General features: G+C 38.1%; 1 protein-coding gene across 14 annotated transcripts in view; it reads left to right on the top strand.

The window, feature by feature from the left end:
- The window catches only part of SOX6 (SRY-box transcription factor 6), a 521,576-nt gene that overhangs the window by 183,639 nt on the left and 316,348 nt on the right, over positions 1-21,589 (top strand). For 13 of the 14 annotated variants that reach the window (XM_060767625.2, XM_060767634.2, XM_067462638.1 and 10 more), the window contains one exon: positions 20,255-20,492. The exons of the other annotated variant lie outside the window; for it this stretch is intronic. In XM_060767625.2, the coding sequence (XP_060623608.2) occupies positions 20,259-20,492 (234 nt within the window). In that variant the 5' untranslated portion in view covers positions 20,255-20,258. The remainder of the gene's footprint in view (positions 1-20,254; positions 20,493-21,589) is intronic. 14 annotated transcript variants of the gene reach the window in all.

The raw sequence follows: 21,589 nt of genomic DNA on the forward strand, positions 1-21,589 counted from the left end.
AATGCCTTCCAGGTGCTCCAGATTTCAACTCTCCCTCATCTTTAACCCCATTGTTCATTCCTTTTGAGCTCCTCCCTCAGAAACACATTCTCCCACCACTTATCTCAAACAAGGTTTTATCAATTTTATCCTAGTGCATTTGGCCTGCCCACTGTGTTCTATTTCTCCATCATGTTATTTTGTAATTGTTTATTTTATTTTGTTATTTCATGTATTTATTTTGATGGCATTTTCTGCTTCTTTGTATTTTATTTTGCTGTACTGTAATTTTGGGCTTGGCCTCATGTTAGCTGCCCCGAGTCCCCTTTGGGGAGATGGTGGCGGGGTATAAATAAAGATTATTATTATCATTATTATTATTATTATTATTATTATTATTATTATTATTTAACTGGAGGGATGGAGTCACTGGCCAAAGCACTGGATAGAAGTGGCTTGTCTTCATTCACAAATGTTAGCTGGAAAGCTGGACATAGTCATCTTCCATTTATAACCCACTACTTCTCCATTTGTTTCCCCACCAGTTCTCCTATCTCTTTTTCTTCTACACAATGTCCTTTAGGAAGGGAAAGACAGCTAAATGTTGTCTATCTGGAAATATAGACAACATTAGCAGAAGGCTGTAAAGCCACATTTTCTTCCTTAGAATAGAATAGAATAGAATAGAATCAAAGAGTTGGAAGAGACCTCATGGGCCATCCAGTCCAACCCCCTGCCAAGAAGCAGGAATATTGCATTCAAATCACCCCTGACAAATGGCCATCCAGCCTCTGTTTAAAAGCTTCCAAAGAAGGAGCCTCCACCACACTCCGGGGCAGAGAGTTCCACTGCTGAACGGCTCTCACAGTCAGGAAGTTCTTCCTAATGTTCAGATGGAATCTCCTCTCTTGTAGTTTGAAGCCATTGTTCCGCGTCCTAGTCTCCAAGGAAGCAGAAAACAAGCTTGCTCCCTCCTCCCTGTGGCTTCCTCTCACATATTTATACATGGCTATCATATCTCCTCTCAGCCTTCTCTTCTTCAGGCTAAACATGCCCAGTTCCCTAAGCCGCTCCTCATAGGGCTTGTTCTCCAGACCCTTGATCATTTTAGTCGCCCTCCTCTGGACACATTCCAGCTTGTCAATATCTCTCTTGAATTGTGGCGCCCAGAATTGGACACAATATTCCAGGTGTGGTCTAACCAAAGCAGAATAGAGGGGTAGCATTACTTCCTTAGATCTAGACACTATGCTCCTATTGATGCAGGCCAAAATCCCATTGGCTTTTTTTGCCGCCACGTCACATTGTTGGCTCATGTTTAACTTGTTGTCCACGAGGACTCCAAGATCTTTTTCACACGTACTGCTCTCGAGCCAGGCGTCACCCATTCTGTATCTTTGCATTTCGTTTTTTCTGCCAAAGTGGAGTATCTTGCATTTGTCGCTGTTGAACTTCATTTTGTTAGTTTTGGCCCATCTCTCTAATCTGTCAAGATCGTTTTGAATTCTGCTCCTGTCCTCTGGACTATTGGCTATCCCTCCCAATTTGGTGTCGTCTGCAAACTTGATGATCATGCCTTCTAGCCCTTCATCTAAGTCATTAATAAAGATGTTGAACAGGACCGGGCCCAGGACGGAACCCTGCGGCACTCCACTTGTCACTTCTTTCCAAGATGAAGAGGAAGCATTAGTGAGCACTCTCTGTGTTCGTCCACTTAACCAATTACAGATCCACCTCACCATAGTTTTGCCTAGCCCACATTGGACTAGTTTCCTTGCCAGAAGGTCATGGGGGACCTTGTCGAAGGCCTTACTGAAATCCAGGTACGCTACATCCACGGCATTCCCTGCATCTACCCAGCTTGTAGCTCTATCGAAGAAAGAGATCAGATTAGTCTGACATGACTTGTTTTTGATAAATCCATGTTGACTATTAGCGATGACTGCATTTGTTTCTAAGTGTTTGCAGACCACTTCCTTAACAATCTTTTCCAGAATCTTGCCCGGTATCGACGTGAGGCTGACCGGACGGTAGTTGTTTGGGTCGTCCTTTTTTCCCTTCTTGAAGATTGGGACCACATTGGCCCTCCTCCAATCTGCTGGAACTTCTCCCGTTCTCCAAGAACTCTCAAAGATGGTTGCCAATGGTTCCGAAATGACTTCCGCTAGTTCCTTCAATACTCTGGGGTGTAGTTGATCTGGCCCTGGGGACTTGAACTCATTAAGAGCGGCCAGGTATTCCTGGACGACTTCTTTCCCAATTTGGGGTTGGATGTCCTCCAAACCCTCATCCACTCCATCTTGCTGAGGTTGAAGACTCTCTTTTTGTGAGAAGACCGAGGCAAAGAAGGCATTAAGTAGTTCTGCCTTTTCCCTATCCCCTGTCAGCATTGCCCCGTCTTCTCCTCGAAGAGGTCCTATCGCCTCCTTGTTTTTCCTTTTTCTACTGACATAAGAATAGAAGCCCTTTTTATTGTTTTTAATGTCCCTGGCAAGTCTGAGCTCGTTTTTTGCTTTAGCCTTGCGGACCTTTTCCCTACAGATGTTGGCTATTTGTTTGAATTCTTCTTTGGTGATTTCTCCCTTTTTCCACTTCTTGTGCATGACTCTTTTGTGTCTTAGCACAGTTAGAAGTTCTTTGGACATCCATTCTGGCTTCTTTGCACTTGTCCTATTTTTTCTCTTTGTTGGCACAGTTTGCAATTGCGCCTTGAGTATTTCACTCTTGAGAAATTCCCATCCATCCGTAACTCCCTTGTCTTTTAGTATCTGTGTCCACGGAATGCTGCTCAGCGTTTCCTTCATTTTTTGGAAATCAGCTCTCCTAAAGTCCAAAATGCGGGTTTGACTTGTCTTAGTTTCGGCCTTCCTTTGTACCTCAAATTGCAGGAGCACATGGTCACTTGCCCCTAAGGATCCTACCACTTCGACCGCATCGATCAGGTCCTCCGCATTTGTTAAGATGAGATCAAGAGTAGTCAATCCCCTTGTTGCTTCTTCTACCTTCTGGACCATGAAATTGTCTGCAAGGCAAGTGAGGAATTTGTTGGACCTTGTACTCTTGGCCGAGTTTGTTTTCCAGCAAATATCGGGATAGTTGAAGTCGCCCATGACTACTACATCTCTTCTCTGTGCATGTTTGGTCAACTGTTGGCAGAAGACTTCATCAAGTTCTTCCTCCTGGCTTGGGGGTCTGTAGTAGACGCCTACAACGACATCTTTTTGAGTCCCAGTTCCCTTGATTCTTATCCAGATGATTTCAAGCTGGTTTCCCAGATTGCTGTCTTGAATCTCTTCTGTAGCATAAGAGTTTTTGACATAGAAGGCTACTCCGCCTCCTCTCCCCTTTGTTCGGTCTCTGTGAAAGAGGTTATACCCCTCGATATCTACATTCCAGCGATAGGAGTCATCCCACCAGGTTTCAGTGATCCCTATGATATCATATTTGTGATGTTGTGCTAGAAGTTGGAGTTCATCTTGTTTATTTCCCATGCTCTGTGCATTAGTGTAAAGACATGTGAGCCCCTGAGATCTTCCCCTGAGCTGTTTAATTGGGATTATTGTGCTTTGGGTACTTGGTCCTTGTTGTGTTGTCCTTGGATATCCATTGTTAATGGATGGTGGAACATAAACCAGAAACATTTGAATAGCAGTGTAATTAGCAATGAACACCATATATTGTTTACTTTCCTATAATAATTTATTCCTGGTAAACAGAAATGGAAAAACTATTACAATAAGGAGTGTCGAGTGAAAAATTGAGAGCTCTAAAGAAACTGAAGTTCTTTCCTTTCAAATACAGCTCACATGTTTTATTCGAAAGACATAGGAAAAATCAAGTCAGAGATGAAAACCACAATAGAAAGAAATTTTATTTTCAGTTCTTATGTACCACAATAGGCACTGTGAGGAAATGTTTCAGTTGTGTAAGGAAGGGCCAGATTTAAAATACGAACACTCTGAGCTTATTAATTAAAATTAACAGAACATTTAATTAAAAGGGATTTAGTTTTGGTTGAAAAAATCTGTCAAAACAACTTTTTGTGGAACATCTCTTTTTTAATCAGTGTAATCAATGAATATTATTTGTGGCCAGAGTTGCATGAAAATACATTAAAAGAGAACTTTAAAATGTGGGTTTGAATACCTTGGATTCACAATATAAACTTTATTTGCACTCCTATAGTGCAACATGCAAGATGCTTTCTGTAGCTTTTCTAAAGTTCCTAGTATTTGGCACCTTTTTCTAACTACAGTCATCCTTCCACTTTTGAAGTTTTGACTTTTGTGGGTTTGATTACACATGGATTTGATTTAAAATGTTCTCTCTAGAAGTCTATAGTCAGCGTCCCCCAGTCTTGCTGATGGACCTAGAGATTTCTAGAAGGAATACATCTCTAGCAATCCTTAGGTCCTCATTCTGTGACCAGCTTCCAGTGAAAATTCACCATAGAGTCATGCTGGAGAACCTAGAGATTCTTTAAGAGGTATTATTTCAAGTTAAAAAAATAGCAATTTCTTTATTTGTGGTTTTTCACTTTCACAATGACCCTATGCCCCTAGCACCAGTGAATGTGTGTATAGTCTTCTACTCTAAATCCCAGCAAAGTGAATGGATACTTATTCCTAAGTCTGCTATGCAGAAGCCAGATTGGAAACTGCCATGAGTCCCCCTGGGGAGATAAGGTGTGTTACAAATATAATAATCATAATCATAATCATTATTATTGGAACATCCCTGAGATTTGAAGAGCAAATCTGTAACCAGAGAATGGGAGGGAAATAAAATTGAGGTCATCATGCCCCATATGAATTCTATCCCTCATGATTTTTTTTCTTGTAGTATTGCATTAATTTACAACTTCAGTTGAGCATTTAAAATACAGTTCAGACATTCAAAGAAAAGAGACAGATAAAGTGACTATCACAGTGGTTTTCAGCCTGTGGGTCTCCAGATGTTTTGGCTTACAACTCCCAGAAATCCCAGCCAGTTTACCAGCTGTTGAAGGCCAAAACATCTGGGGACCCATAGGTTGAAAATCACTGCACTATAGGAATGTGCATATAAGAGGTTTGGGTTGTATCTACACTAGTATTAATCCAGACTGCTACTGCTTTAACTGCCATGGCATCCTGGGCTTTGTAATTTGGTCAGGCATCAGCACTCTTCAGCAAAGAAGGCTAAAAACCTTTTAAAACTATTATCATGTTATGTTTATTTATACCCTGCCTTTTCTCTCCATAAGGAGACTTAAATCAACTCTCATAACTCCATAACTTTGAACCATGACTGTTAAAGTGGAGTCAAACTGCATTAAATAAACAATGTGGATGCACCCTTAGTGTGAATGATTTTCAGAGTCTCATGCTCACCACCAGAGATCTAAGGGATGGAGTGGCTGAAGTGATGCAAGAGGAGAGTTTTAAATGCCTTGTCATGGTGGTGTTCTCTGTGTTACTCTGTTTTATGCTGGAATTCCATCAGTATACTATGGAATAATATAGAATAATGACTGGGCAATATGTAGATATTACTACAATATTGATAAACCAGCTGGCAGTGAAAGTGGCAATTATAAGACAGGTAAGACTCCACCCCGAGTCCCCTTGGGGAGAGAGGACAGAATATAAAGTTTTTTTATTAACACAACCTGGTACCATCTAGCAGGCTATAAAACTTTTCCTTAGTGTGTGTAAGGTGATCAATTCCTCAGTGGTTTACTAAAAGTGTACATTTCACATACACCTATGCTTTAACTGAAATGCATTTCATATAAAACACCTTGTTTTTTTAATGGCTCTTGTTATGATTGATGGTCTTTTGGTTTTTGCTGAATCTTGCCCTCTGTCTCCTTTAATCTGATTTGTGATCCTCTTATCTTCTTTAATCTCAGCCCCAGTGAAAAAACCTGAAATGTGAGGTGGTGTTATCTACCAAAGAGAAACCACCATGCGCATATTGTGGCTGAGCATTGATTTTATAGCATAGTATTAACTTGCTATAGTAGGTCTTTGAACCAACATTTGAAACAGCCATAAATCTTTGTGACTTGTGGCAAATGATGATCAGGTGGTGTTTGAGAAAAGCAGCTGGGCCTAATGAGCGTGCCGGGACAAGTGGATTGCACTCTGCTGGTGCATAGCGTGCTTTCATATGCTTAATCAACTATAGAAATCGACCCAAGTATATTTAAATTAAGTGCATCCAATTTGGAAATCTCTTGTAAAAGATCTTATTTTATATTGATTATGATATAACTGTAGGCCTATATAACCTGTGAGCAGTGTAAGATGTTCTGGTAGTATTGGACCTAAGTAGCAATAGATAGTTCATTTCAGTTTGGAGTTTGGCTATATATTGAGGAATTCTGGGAGTTGTAGCCAAGGGAGGAGCTTTCTCAGGTGCTGTTTGTTTCTAGCCTGTGCCACATGCTCTTATGCCTGATTCACTCCCTTTTTTTAATGTGCAAAGTTTTTAAATTTTTAATTTTAACAATGAATGGTAAAGTAAAGGTAAAGATTTCCCCTTGACATTAAGTCTGGTTGTGTCCAACTCTGGGAGTTAGTGCTCATCTCAATTTCTAAGCTGAAGAGCCGGCGTTGCCCGTAGACACCTCCATGTGGCTGGCATGACTGTATGAAATGCCATTATCTTCCTGCCAAAGCAATACCTATTAATCTACTCACATTTGCATGTTTTTGAATTGCTAGGTTGGAAGAAGTTGGGGCTAACAGCAGGAAACTCACCCTGCTCCCTGGATTTGAACTGCGGACCTTTTGGTCAGCAAGTTCAGCAGCTCAGCGGGTTAACCCACTGTGCCACCGGGGGCTCCTAACAATTAAAACCTTCATGAAAATTCACAATAAAATAACGATTCAAAAACACGTTTCTCTTAAAATATGTCTTTCCAAATACATTCTTATAATATTTGGGTTTTTTCAAAACCTGAAGCCACATTAAATACCGGGGAAGTGCAAATGGTGGTGGATTATGAAGTTTTGGTTCACTTTTATAAGCCATGGGGGTATTGATTAGCTCAAAGTGATTAAAGATGAGATTCCTCAAGCATTGCTAGACTACAACAGGAATTTTCATGGGTTAATCTTCTGAATGACTTTAATGGAAGGCTATTTCTAAAGATCTGTGAGTTGTTTTTAATTGTAGAGAATGGAGGGATGTCTTTTTATGACAGCGTTAGTGCTATTCATGCTATTAACCTTTTTTTTACAGTATTTGCATATCTTGAGGGCAGCTACAAAGATATTATCTCTTTTTTGGTCCGAGAAGTATGTCATTTATTAATGCAATTGAGATGTGCTAGAAAAGCTCAACATTCTCTTTCCAATTAACCATTTATCATTTTACTGTGGAAGTTTTCATGCTTCATTCTGCTAAAGGAGTTGTCTTTAATATGCTTCTTGTAAAAGATATTACTCTCTACTTGGGAAATTTCTGTGCTTTACTTTTAATAATAATTGTGTGTCTTTAGGGTTTGTAAAAGCTTTCAGCCTCTCCAGGGAGGAATAGTCTTGGATGTCATGTTGTGTGGTTCAGTAAATGTAAGGCACAGAGCTATTTTTATTGCTCATTGAAAAATGTTTGAGCCCAAGTCACAAATTCCACAGTAAATGTGGGCATTGTTAACTTAGTCTGCCTTGCCTCCTGCATCTGAAAGAGGGCTCGTAGATGCTTAGTTTACCATTTTCCCCTTAATTTCAGGATACTGTTAAACTTCTTTAAAGGTATTTTTAACACTGTGTTTGAAAACAGCAGCGTAACTAAGTTGGAACTACTAGTTGCTATGGATCCAAACTGCAGATGGCAATAGGAATAAAGTCGAATATATCAAATAGATTCACTTTCATATTGAATGCGCCAGAGTAGTTTCCAGAGTTAAAACTGCTTTTTGTCCCTTTAATGAAAGTGTAGGAGACGGGATTTCAGCAGGTCTTGCTTATTATTTGGTTGTGTTGTGAGCTTCACAGTGCTGAAATGCCTTCTTCTATATAGCCGTTACTGAGACAGAAGTCATTTACAGTTTTTAATTCTGGCAATCCTAAATGGCAGAGTGACTGGGCTCATTTTGCCTCTAGTCTCATGAGCAAGTATGCCTTGCCTGCAGCCCAAAAGCATATCAGGTTCATAAAACATTGGATGTAGATAGGTCCTCTTTGAATATAAATGTACCTCCTTTCTTGGAAAGCTTCAAGGTCCAGTGGAGGCATGTCAATGGAGAAAGTGGCAAAGAAATGGGCTTTGGTGCTTTTCTCTTTCCTCTGCAGCCTGTTTAATGGTTCTCCAGGGTGACTACTAATGGAAGGTTCCTCGGAAGGAAGAAGCTTTTCGGAAGGCAGTGTTTATTCTTGAGACAGATTTGCATTTTCTCCACGTTGTTTTGTGGCAATTAAATTTGCATGTTGCGTATTATCACTTGTATATTATTACAATGGAAGGCGACAATTTGATTGTCTTCAATTGCAGAAGCAAGTAATTTCATGTTCAGCAAGGTGTTAGGTAACAGCATCTCACAGTACTGAATGCTCCTGGCAATGTAGTTTGGCACCTATATTTAACTGCTGTGTTGCTTGTGCAACTTTGCTGAATCGGAAATTCTGTGCCCGCTAGAAATGTTTTTTAGACTTGCATGGTAGGTTTAAATTAAACCAACACTGTATTACTGGATTACAGTGATCACTGATTTGAATTCTCTTGGTTAGTCCCAACTAAAGTAGACCCATTGAATCTGTTGTTGAATGCTGATTCAATAATTCTATTGATTCACTGGATCTACTGTACTTAGAATTAATAGCAGGTTTCTGGCCATTTTAAATTTTAGGCCAAGATACTGATTCGATGCTTTCTTTGTAAAGTGTTTACACTGTAAATTTTGTTTATATGGAGCAAAAGCTACTACTGAAATGGAGAATTCAGGTTTAGAAAAAATACAGACCTGAAAAAGAAAAAACAAGGATGTTGCACATTTTTTTTTATTTTTTCATGAATACAGTTTTTTCTTGATCTTTAGTCTATCTGTGGAGCCATATCGAAGAAAAACACATACTGGCACTTGATACATATTTACCCAGAAGAAGAAAGGGTTTCAATTTTTTGCATGTTTAAATACCGTATATACTTGAGTATAAGCCGACCTGAATATAAGGTGAGACACCACAAAAACTGGGGAAACTTATTGACTCGAGTATAAGCCAAGGGTGGGAAATGCAGCAACTACTGGTTAATTAAAATTAAAAATAGATATCAATAAAATTACATTAATTGAGGCATCAGTAGGTTAAATGTTTTTGAATATTTACATAAAACTGTAATTTAAGATAAGACTATCCAACTCTGATTAAAACATTATTCTAACCTTCAATGTAAATGTGCTTATGTATCCTTCCAATAATCATCATAGTTTATTTTAACTATACATTTTGGGGGAAATGCTGTGTCTTTATGAATAAGGAAAAGTGGAAAAGACTGGTGCTGAGAGAGGAGGAGAGGAAGGGGTGTGCTGCACAAGAGAGGAGGAGAGGAAGGAGAGCTGGGTTGCTGTGTGGAGAGGTGAGGGTCCTGGCAGAAAGGCATGGGGCTGAAAAAAGCCCCTCTTTCAGCCCTACATCTTCTTGCCAGCATCCTCACCCGCGTATAAGCTTTTTCAGCATAAAAAAGGGTATGTACTCAAGTATATACAATAATTTGTTTATTGATCTTTGAAAATAAACTTGTTAAAATTTCTTTGTGAGCTTTGGCTGAAAACAATTCTCCAAGAGTATCAAAGGACCTAAAACATGCAAGCCACTTCTGTAGATTGTCAGCCAAGACAGCCAGCAATTTATATCATACAGAATCACTAATAACATTTAGCTGGGACTTCTCTTTTAGTTGTTAATAATCGGTTTTTAGTTATACCTCTTGTTCCGTTAATTGCTGCCAAATCAGCAAGTAGAAGCAGAGCAAAAACCTGTTGGTGGATCTGTTGCTAGTGCCTTTGTGATTCTTCCCACCCAGGAAAACTCTCTGTGAAGACTACTTTTTATTTTATTTTTATTTTTGTGACCATAGGAAATCAGATATGCAGAGACGCATGGCAGAGTCATATGACTTTAAAGACAGGCATCACAGAGAAGCTAATACTAACTATTTAAACAGAGGTAGTTACGTGATGTAACATTATCAGGAGAAACAATTCATGAGTCAAAGCATTCCGAGGCATATGAGCTCCAGTCCAAAGAACAGGCTTAAGCTATATAAATAAAGCGACAGCAATATTATTGGCTAAATATAAACCACAGAAAATATTAACTTTCTAGGGTTCTGAGCCATATGCTCAACTGTTTCACTGTGTTAGCTCATTATGTGTTGAGTTCTAGTCTGCAAATTTCAACCTCTCCCCTTGTGCATGAGGAACGTATTTGCTTCCCTTGCTGTTTCCTATCTAGAAAAGCATCTCCGTGTTTTATGCGTTGTTCAAGATTGGTGTTGCCATGCAATATGGTGAAATGAACTGTGGCAGGTGGCCCAGGGGGAGAGGATAGCCAATGGTACAAATTGTTTTCAAAAAGCACTTTGTTGTTTGGTTTTTGTGTGTGTGCATGAGGAGGGAAGAGATTTGCCCTCCAATTCAGATACATTGAAACTGCTCATAACAATAATAGAGGACTTTATTGTCCTTTGTCTCACCCTGGTCATTCCACAGATATATAAACCCATTTTTCCTACTTCCAACAGACCTCACTACCTCTGAGGATGCTTGCCATAGATGCAGGCGAAACATCAGGAGAAAAATTGCCTCCAGAACATGGCCATATAGCCCGGAAAAACCTACAACAACCCAGTGATCCCGGCCATGAAAGCCTTCGACAATACAGAGGACTTTATGTTACTTAAGATAGAATAACAGAAAAGCAGAGTTGGAAGAGACTCCAAAGCCATGCAGACCACCCATTACCACGTAGGAACACACAATCAAAGCACTCCTGACATGGCAATCCAGCCTCTGTTCTCAAAGAAGGAGACTCCTCCACACTCCAAAGCTAAGCAGGAGGATTTCAAAGGAATCCCCAGGCCCTTTCTACACTGTCATATAAAATCCAGATTATCTTCATTGAATGGGATTATATGGCAGTGTAGACTCATATAATTCAGTTCAAACAAGATGATGTGGATTATCTGATTTGATAACCCAGATCATATGGCAGTGTAGAAGGGCCCTCTGTTGCAACTCATCTGTTTCTGTGGACCTTTGGTCAGTAGACTGCAGTAGCTAGAATTTTCACTGTGAAAATCAGCAAATTTCAATGCCAGTTTTATTACCCTAATCATACTACCACCCACTTCTTTCTCATTTCTCTTCAGCATTCTATTCTTAATAATCTTATGTGTCTCTTGTCTTTTATAGTTCTTAATCCTGTGAATCGCCTAGCTATTACTTTCTTGCCCATAGATATCCTCTCGTATCGCTAGGTCCTATGGGATATCTTCCACAGATAGAATTATATTTTATTTCCTTCTACCCCACAGTTTTATTCCGAGTTAGCATTGCTTTGACATCACAACAATTTAGGAATTGGTTAAAATAAAGATTTTTTGACAAGCAATGAATGTCTAGGAGAAATCATTTTAACCTATATTCTTGCATTCCATACATGGGTAACTTCTCCCCAGTTGAGCTGATGTAATGTGGCTAAAACTTAATATTATTATATTTTGCACTAGCTGGAGCTTCTAGTTTGTTTTCAATTAGAACCCTACATGCAAAACATTATGGTTGTTCATAAATACATATAGTAATCCACATATAGTATAAAATAAGCAATCTTTTGCATTAGCGATTGGGTTGGAGTGAGTGCAGTACTGACTGATGTTATTCGTTTTATTGTATATCCTGTGTCCATAGAGATTAAATGACACCTTTAATTAACAGTTATTAAAATAGGTTGATTATCCTTTATCTGAAATGCTTGAGACCAGATATGCTTTGGATTTGTTCTTTTGGCAGATTTTGGCACATTTCCATAAACGTGGAGATGAGACTGAAGTCTAAAGGTGAAAATCGTTTATGTATTATTTTCACATATCCTGAAAGCAATTTTATCCACAGTATATTTATTGCACATGAAACGAAGTTTGTATACACTTGAACTATCAAATAGAAAAGTGTTATTGCTTCAACCACAAATACAGGTAATTTCAGATTTTGGAGCATTTAGAGTTTCAAAATTCCAGATAAGGGAATTATTATGTAGGATTTTTTTTATGGTGGGAAATTTTTACATATCTTACAGAATATACCATATATTTTATGATAAGATCTTATACTGAAATACTGCTAACTACTGAGGTGCCAGTATTCAGGGTTGAGTAGTATCTTACTTGATATACTGCTGAACAACAGGTTGTTACACTAGTTTTCCATTCAGAAATTATGTGTTAGGAGGTAGATATCATTGGCGATTACTCCTGTACAGGCTCGTTCCAGTCAAGTACGTCCCTTGTAATTGGATATCATACATTGTAATTTTAGGAAGTAACTGTTTGTTCTTAAATGTCAGATGGATTACAGTATTACTGCAACATTTTCCCCCTCTAAATTATGGCTACATAACATGTTTGGTGGGGCAGAATTCCAAGTAATCTTGCACCACAGTTAAGATTTTCATTTTCACCAGTTTAATGAAGCCGTATTCTTCAGATATGCATATGTATTCTTATATGCCATGGATATAGAAAATTTTTGGCCTTGAAAGCCTTCAACAATACATTAAAACTTCAAGAGACCAAATGTTTGGGAACTGCTGCTTTAGAGGAATAGGCTATAGATGCTATGTGCATTTTGGGGGTAGGGGAGTCACTCTTGGAGCAGTAAATAGGAGCAACATTGCAAAAATTTAAGAATAGAGACTTGGACTGGAAGAGAATAATGAGAATACGAAGTAGACTTAATTTTGTTCTTTATTAAATAAGCACACATTCATGAGGGAACAATAAAGACTATTAAGGCAAAATCATATTTTAGAATGTTTCTTTGAATTTAAAGGAAGATTTGCCAAGTTAGGGGCAAATTGACCAGGATGTCTGGAGGCTACCCTATCAGTAGTATAGTCAATCCATGCAGAATCTAAAGGAGCTATTTAAGGTGCTGAATGTATTTGGTGGATCAGTTTCAAAACCTTGATAGTTCATTTGAAGTCTAAAATAAAACCTAGAATGAGCCACTATGCCACTGACATTGAAGCCACCAACTGCTTGTGGACCTGAGAAATCTTTTTTTTGCTCCTGTGATGGTTCTTTATTGTATAGGATTGAGAACCACTAAAAAATATTTAGACCTCAAGTTGTGACTTCAGCCCCCCCCCCCCTTTCTCAAACACTGTTTTTGGCCAAAAAAATTCCAGTTTTTAGTATGGAGGTTAAATGATTACATAGATTGTATTTGATCTGTGAGGCACATGATAATAATAAAATATGTAATAGAACTTTATAACCTGCTCCCCCCCCCCCAAAGGGACTCAGGGCAGTTTACAGGAATAACAAAATGGCAAACATTCAATGCCAAAACCAAATAGACAATCAAAATAAAACATAGATTGAAATAAACTCAATATAACATAATTATTATTATTATTTATTATTATTATTATTTACTTTATTTACAGCATTTATATACCACTTTTCTCACCCCTAGGGGAACCAAAGCAATAACAATCAAACAAGAATTGACTCAGTGAATATAAAGCATGAAAAATCATACCAATTACTATACATTACCTTAAAAGCACAGTGTGGTATAATATAACATATAGCACAAAATATCAGCGAGCAGAGGTAAATATCCATTGTTAGGTTGGAAGTATATAGAATGCTAATCTTCCTCCTCACCATAAACTAGCTTACACAAGTAAGTCTTTAGAAGCTTTTTAAAGGAGGGGATAGAGGGGGCCATTTTTAGTTCTTTCGGGAGGGAGTTCCAGAGGTGGGGAATGGCCACGGAGAAGGCCCCCTCTCTCATTCCAACCAGCTGCACTTGAAATGGGGGTGGGACTGAGAGCAGGGTGTCCTCTGCAGATGGGGAGTGCTCGTGTTGGTTTATAAAAGGAGATGCGGCTTTTCAGATAGTCTGGGCCTGAACTGTTTAGGGCACGATCCCCATCTCTAGTAAACACAACCTGGGTGTAAAGCAGGTTTGGGAATCCTGGAGCTCTCCAGATGTTGTTGACTACATCTCCCATCATCCCTAGCATTTCTCAGCACTCACTATGGTGGCTAGAGCTGCTGCTGTAGTGTCCAGTCAACATTGATCCAGATTAAAGAACTGAGCAGGTTATTTCAGGATCAGGTGTGCTTTTATTTTAGCATGACATGATCTGATATAATTTCTTATAGTCATGCCCTTCTCTAGTTTAATGAAATGGGTTGCCGTACAGTGTATCTTTCCTGCAATGCTTTTTCATGCAGTGACTGTAATTTCCTCTTACTCCTTTACTATGAAGTATTATAAACAGATTTTTAAAAAGAGCATGAAACAAATTGGATGTCTCTCCTTTTACGACTGTACCACTGCAGACACTTGTTCTAGGAAAGTGGAATTGGATCCATTTGATTGCATTTAAATTTTTTCATGCTTCAGCAGTTTGGCTGGGAGCACAGTAAAGAAAAACCCCACAAGTGAGAAGAGTTTAGAATAATAGAACTTGATTTTGTGTATTATAGCAGCACCATTTGCGTCTCTTTAGTTAGGGTTGTGTCAGCACTTCCATTATAAATCCCTGTTTTCAGGGGTTATAAGTGGCAAGAGATTCTTTTCTTAAAAAAGAAAAAGGAAAAAGTGTTTTAGGAAAAAAATATAACTTCTCTCAGAGAACTGGTCTGTCATTATAAATTTGCCACATACAAAAATAATATTAGGTAAACTAAGAAATTGTGTAAAGTCAAAACATATTCAGAACAAAAGTGATGGAGGAGATGTTTGATTAAAATATGAATGCTTCAGAGAATCCAAGAAATGCCATGGAGGTTCATGGACCAGAGATGAGGAATCCAAAAATATTTGGATATCAAATCCTAGAAGTCCAGCTGGTATTTTTTTCCAAAAGGAAGGGAACTTTTGGATGAGCCACAGATTCCTGAGACCCTGAAAAAAATTGCTTCTAAATTATACTTACGAGATTTAACAACCCACAACTGTTTTTGAATGTTAATATTTAGTTTTTGAATGTTCATGATCAAACTGTGAAAAAGGGGATTACATGGGAGGAAGTCAACTTCTTTCCTTTCTTGAGTGAAATATTAATGCTTAAAGCACCTCTACTCAAAGTACTTCTACCCATACTAGGGGAAAAGTATTGAGTACCTGTATTTTTACTTGAAGGGTGCAAGCAAGTAGAGAGTGACTTCTGGAAGTAGTATTTTGCAAATGGAAAATGTCTTGTAACTTCTCACCTACACCCTATCCTTAAATTTTACCCTCAGGTTTCTATCTATACACACTTACTTGAGAATAAGCCCCAATGAAAATAGGGTGGATGCGTTCAGTGAATCTTGTAGGCCTGCTAAAAATAGCAGTGGCTACATTTTGTAAACAACAATAGTATGAAACATTTGCTTAGAGTAGCAAACCCTGGATAGGATGTCATTTTCTAGTTTATTTTTAGCTGAGATGGATAGCTGAGATGAAGCCTCTCCTGTTCAGACCAGCGCAGTATAGTACTGTCATTTGGACTTTTGGCCTCAGGTGTGGAAATGTCTCGGGAGAAAAGTGAAATCTGAACTCATTCTTTAAGGCGGACATGAATGTCCTCTTTAGATTCCAGACATGAGGGCAAAGACCTCTTTAGCAGGGATACATTGCAGCAGTCCCAAAATCAGAGGTGTTGCTCCTGTATTAATATGCTCATTGCAAAAGATGTAACTAGAAGTAAGGATTGGTGATGTTTTTATCTTGTTTACCCACTAGGAGAACTGTAGTTGTGTTGCCAATATCTGCCTTTCAGAAGTTGAGGTAATGACACTTTTGCTTTCTGATGGTTCAGTGAACACAAACCTTGTTTAATGCACAAAATAATTTAAAATGTTGTGTAAAAATTACCTTCAGACTTGGTTTATAAGGTGAATTTGATATTTATAATTGGGCCCCATCACTAGTACATAAGCAAATACAGGTATTTGAAAATATGAGGGGAAAAACCCTGAAACCCAAATTAAAGCTAATCACAAGCATTTCAGAAAAGGGAATTCATTCTGTACTTTGTCTGTAGCTAGATTCTTCAATATTTACAAAGTTGGTCTAATATTTCAATTGTTATTATGTGTTTTCTGATGGATACTCTTTTGCATGAGACCTGTCTGTCTGCAAGGTCATAAGGCTTGTTTACTGATGTATCTTTGTCAACTCTGAAGTTTGTGTATCAACCATTATGCAATGACATGTCTTTAAAAAGAAAGAAAAGGTGTTACTACTGTATAGCCCTCTTCAATGAATAGATCCCTCCCCACCAAATAACGGTCACTTGAGGAATTACCCAAAGCCTGTTTATGAAATTGAGGTGAAGTCTTTCCAGACTAATTATATTCAGCATGTAATTTCTAAACTTCACTCTGAATTTTGATTTTCAATTAACATTCCCAATTTGAAGATAATTTTCTATTTAATGTAATTGCAGGAAATAATTTATTGGCTGATTAAGACCGAGGGCCCAGCCTTCCTTAAGAAAACACTCCCTAACAAGCCAGCCTTTAAAAGCCATCTCATAGCTTTGGACAGATTTAACCTATTTTTGCAGCTGCACAGTTGCATTTAATTAGGATTGTGTGCTGTTATTCATTGGTGCAGTTTGTAGTTAGAATTATTCTTAAGAGACACTTTCATTTCTGGGTTTGTGTCATGATTAATTTAAACTGGAAAAAGCAGCCAGAGCTTATTCCTTCTGGAAGACGCCAGCCCTGTTTGTAATTGGAAGATGCCTACTAATGCTCCAGTGAATAGAATACTCTTCTGAAGAACTGTTTTAAATGCAACATTGCCTTAAAACCACTGGATTCACACTTTTGCTGTGCTGTAATTGGAATAGTGTGTGTAAATAACTTTTCCTTTTAAAATAAATCTTGTGCCCAGGTTCCAAATATTTCTGCTGAGTTGGCCCTCTGTGATACCTGAATCATGTCACTGCAGCCCAAATGCGATGGCTAGATGATGTTGAAGGGCTTCAAAATCCAGTATGAGACAGCCATTATTTAGCATTCTCTGAAATGTGCATAGCAACCAGGAACCAGATCCTTCAATTAGTTGTACAGTAAGTTACCCTTAGAATAGTGTAGACAGTGGTTATTTCAAGTTTATTGTAATAATAATTGAGAGGTCAATGTTTTGCAGTCAAAACCTTGAAGGAGCTGGGGGTGGCGATGGAGCTCTGTTGTGGGCTGGTCCATGAGGTCACAAAGAGTCAAAAGTGACTGAACGAATAAACAACAAAACAGTCAACACTTCTGCATTATAATTCTATGATCTTATTACCAAATAGGTATCAGCTTTTAAAAAAGTTTCTGGTTCCTCTAAAAAGTAATTCTTTTATTTAGAAATGTGCATAATTAGTTAGCTGTAACTGTATTAATGCCCCATTCCACACTGTCAGACACTAAATCAGACTCCTCTGATTAATTGTGAGAAATTAAGCATTATCTGATAAATCCTATGTGAAACTTGGTCTGCTCCATTAAAACCTCCTGTTTAAATTGAAATTAACTTAATTATTTTTCTTTACACTTGATATTTCCTTCACTGTAATATTCATGAAAGCATGTGTCAGATCTGTAAATTTAACTGTTAGTCTCAGATTTCTGGGCTCTTTAATCAGTAATTATTTGTCTATAGAAACAGTACTACTGAGTTAATGATTTGCTAATTTGGAAAATGCTCATGTGGTTTCCTCTGTTAACTGATTTGCGTATTTTTAAGGAAATTGTATGAAATCAATTATTATTAAAGAGTAATTAAGGTGGAGAGTTCATTCCCGAAGTGCTGGTGCAGTTTTGGCATTCTAAAATTTCTAAAATGTTAATCTTCATTTCCAAAAACATACTTTAGATGTTATATTTTGGTTTAACAATTGCTAAGTGTGATATAAAATTTCATTATTTTCTGTTTTTACTGATACAATTTCCTCTTCAATCGATTTAATTATGATCCAGCTATTGTGAAAAAGGCTTAGATAAAAAAACCAATTTCTGTACAGTACAGATACAATTAGAAATTTTGAATGAATATCTTTCTTTATCACAGATTTGCCATGTATGCTTGTATTACACATCATTTACCCTTAAACATGCTGTAGAAAATGCAAATTTCAGACACTTAACTGAAACTACAGAGGGCTACTGAAGCTGCACATAATTCATTCACTGAATAGTTTGGTATTACAGTTTTGATCCATTTTTCAAGTGTACCTAGTTCATAGGAAAATTAGGGTAATTGTGCAGTTGTATTCATGCTTACTGAAAAATAAATCCCATTGGGTTCATTAGTGCTTTCTCCTGAGTTGTGACTGTCATAGACTTTGTTTGGAACTGGTTAGCTAGTGGCTTGTGAGTTCTGTTTTGCATGAGGAAAAGGTGTTGGCTAAGTGAAGAGAAGACCTCTGGTGAAAATGATCAAATGCATTGGTCCTGCACATTTATGAAAACTAACAGAAAGTGTTGAGAATATAAATTTGGAAAGAAGTGGCTGAAGAAGAATGTAACTACATATATTAAAATGCTTACGTTGCATACTCTGCAACATTCCACAGATAAAAACTCTGTGACCTTGCAACAACAGAATGTGAATAAGGTGGCAAAAGTTATAATTAAGAAAGCACATGCAAGCTAGGAAATGCTGCAGCAGTTTGGTTTTGCCTAGGAATACAAGATTGTACCTGGGAAGGGCAAGATTTCTCCCTCTTCCCTTCTCTCCTTTGAATTAATGGAGTGCAAACTATTTTTGAAGTTTGAGCTCAGAGTTGCTGTGAGTTTTCCAGGCTCCTGAGTCTGAGATGCATAGGATTCACTTGCATAAATGTGAAATTTTATGGAGGGTCTAAAATATTATTATCTACCATTTGGCTAGAAACACAGGAATGATCGTAATCAATATTATGGCCAGTGGCTTCTGTAGGAAAAAGCAGAGGACCAGATGATATTTACACCAGAAAAACAAGCCGAACTTCTGAATACATACTTTCATTATCACTGCTATATCATTAGATCTGCACATTTGCCAATTCCCTATATTCTTTGCATTTCTGTAAATATAAAATGGAGATGTAGCTCAGACAAATACAGCCAGAGCTGTTAATGTATTCTTAGAACTGAGTGTGTGGGAAAAAAAGCCCAACTGAAGAGAAACTACAAATAATTCACAGGAAGAAACAGGTCTCATGGTCTGAAAAAATCTGTTTTATTCTAACAGAGATCCTTATATGGGGATAAAACAAAATGTGTTTTCTCTTGAGTCCGATTACTTAAATAAGGACCTCATCACACTAGAGAATGAAACCACTTTACATTCAGTTTCTGCCTCCTGCTGAATTTTGAGGTTTGTAGTGAGACTGTTAAAGGCTGCTCCCTAAACTACAAACCCCAGAATTCTGCATGAGGCAGCAACCGGATTTAAAGTGAATTCATTCTTTGTTGTGATGAGGTCTTAAGACTTGCTAAATTTGATGTGTTAGAAAGAGTACTTAAAATTAGCAATATTTCCATTGTCCACATCACTATCACACTTTTGGTTTACAGATAATGGTGTTGCAAATTGTATAGGAACGTTCTACAAAAAAATCATGTGCCCTCTATAAGGAATTAAAATGCACTACATTTTAAGGATGTTGTTACCAGCTGTATTACTTAAAAGTAAGTAAAGAAGACCTGATTGTGATCAGGTCCCAAATACTTAGAGTAGAAATTTTGGGCATTAAATATTTCATCCCTGCTTTGTGCCAAAACTAAATTGTATCCCAAGTCTTCAGTTTATGGTGCTTTCCCAAATCTATTGAAAAAACAAAAACAAAACTCTAGTTACTAGAGAAATCTTTTAAGTTACATATGTAACCTCTATTGAAATATGTTGAGCTTATTTTTGAATAAACACACATAGCATTGCTATGTAGGCCTTCAAATTATCACATTTAGTGCAACTAGATAATTCTCCTTGTTGCTTGGGTCTCTGCATTTGCAATCTGGGTGCTTTGATTTAATAAAATGCATATACATTATGTCGCCCCCCCCTCCTTTTCTTATTTTGTAGAAGAATGTCTTCCAAGCAGGCCACCTCTCCATTTGCAATTGATGGAGAGGACGGAATCACCCAGGACTTAGCATCACAGGAGCAGGAAGATGGCAACAATGAAGAGCTGGTGGCTTCCCATCTGCCTCTGCACACCTTATTGCACAACAAACCTCACTCTGAGGAGCTACCGACTCTAGTCACTACAATTCAACAAGACGCTGACTGGAACAGTGTTATCTCAACTCAGCATAGAATGGTATGTCCTGAATTAGTGGCGATTTTTGAGTACAGTTTAGTGCTACTCTTGAGAAATGATGGTGAGGTGCTCAAATAGGTTGAAGTGGTTTCAATGATCCAATCGTATCTGATATAGACAGTAGAAGTGACTTGTGGGTCAAATGGAAGACAATGGAAAACTTTACCACACCTATTATGCTTACAGCTTGATAGTAGAACTTCTAGGTTCTTATCTGGTCACCTTTACTGCTCTGAAGCACTTGCATCCTTTGCCTCCCACTTCTTGGCTCCTTTCTTCTCAGTGCAGCACATCAAATGTAAGATAGGAGTAAGTGTTCTGCTTCTCACTGCTTTAGGATCTGACAAAGGTACATGCCTTGTTCCTGATTCTATACTCAGATATACCCGTCTGCTTCTCTTAGTAGACTCCATCTATATATTAGAGGTGTGCATTTTTGTTTGCCTCATAATTTGCGTCAAATTGATTACATTTTGTACTTACGAGGCAATATCCGATACATGGATGTGGCCCGCACCAACAATTTAAGAATTGAAACTTATCCCATACTTTTTCATTTTAGTTTTGTAAATCTCAGAAGGCTCCCAAAGTCAGTTTCCTTTTCAGTGCAAGGAAGCAAAGCAAAGCCAAAAAGGCTGCCTTAATGCCTTGCCTTTTCTATAAATTAATGGAGTCTCACCATTAGAAGCAGGAAAAAGAGGGAGCAGTGTTTGCTGGGAATAGCACAGAACTCTAGGAAATGCAGTTTGGGAAGAGAGGAGCTCTATACCAGAGAATTCAAAATGCCCTGCCTTTACTACATTTCCCAGAATGCATGAGCATCAGAAAACACCATTCAGGGTAGTGGAGAAAGAGATATGTCAGTCCCCCTCCAGCAGACAGTGAGAGTTCCATTGAATGATTTAATCTGCAAAGAGGAGGACTGACTGATACTTCTAGTAAGTAAATCTCTGTGGTGGTCTGGGAAGAAAGCCCTAAATCAGGGGTCCTCAAACTTTTTAAACAGAGGGCCAGGTCACAGTTCCTCAAACTGTTGGAGGGCCGGATTATAATTTGAAAAAAACATGAATGAATTCCTATGCACACTGCACAGATCT

Source organism: Anolis sagrei, chromosome 1, assembly GCF_037176765.1.
Source record: "Anolis sagrei isolate rAnoSag1 chromosome 1, rAnoSag1.mat, whole genome shotgun sequence".
In the NCBI taxonomy this organism is placed as follows: Eukaryota; Metazoa; Chordata; class Lepidosauria; order Squamata; family Dactyloidae; genus Anolis; species Anolis sagrei.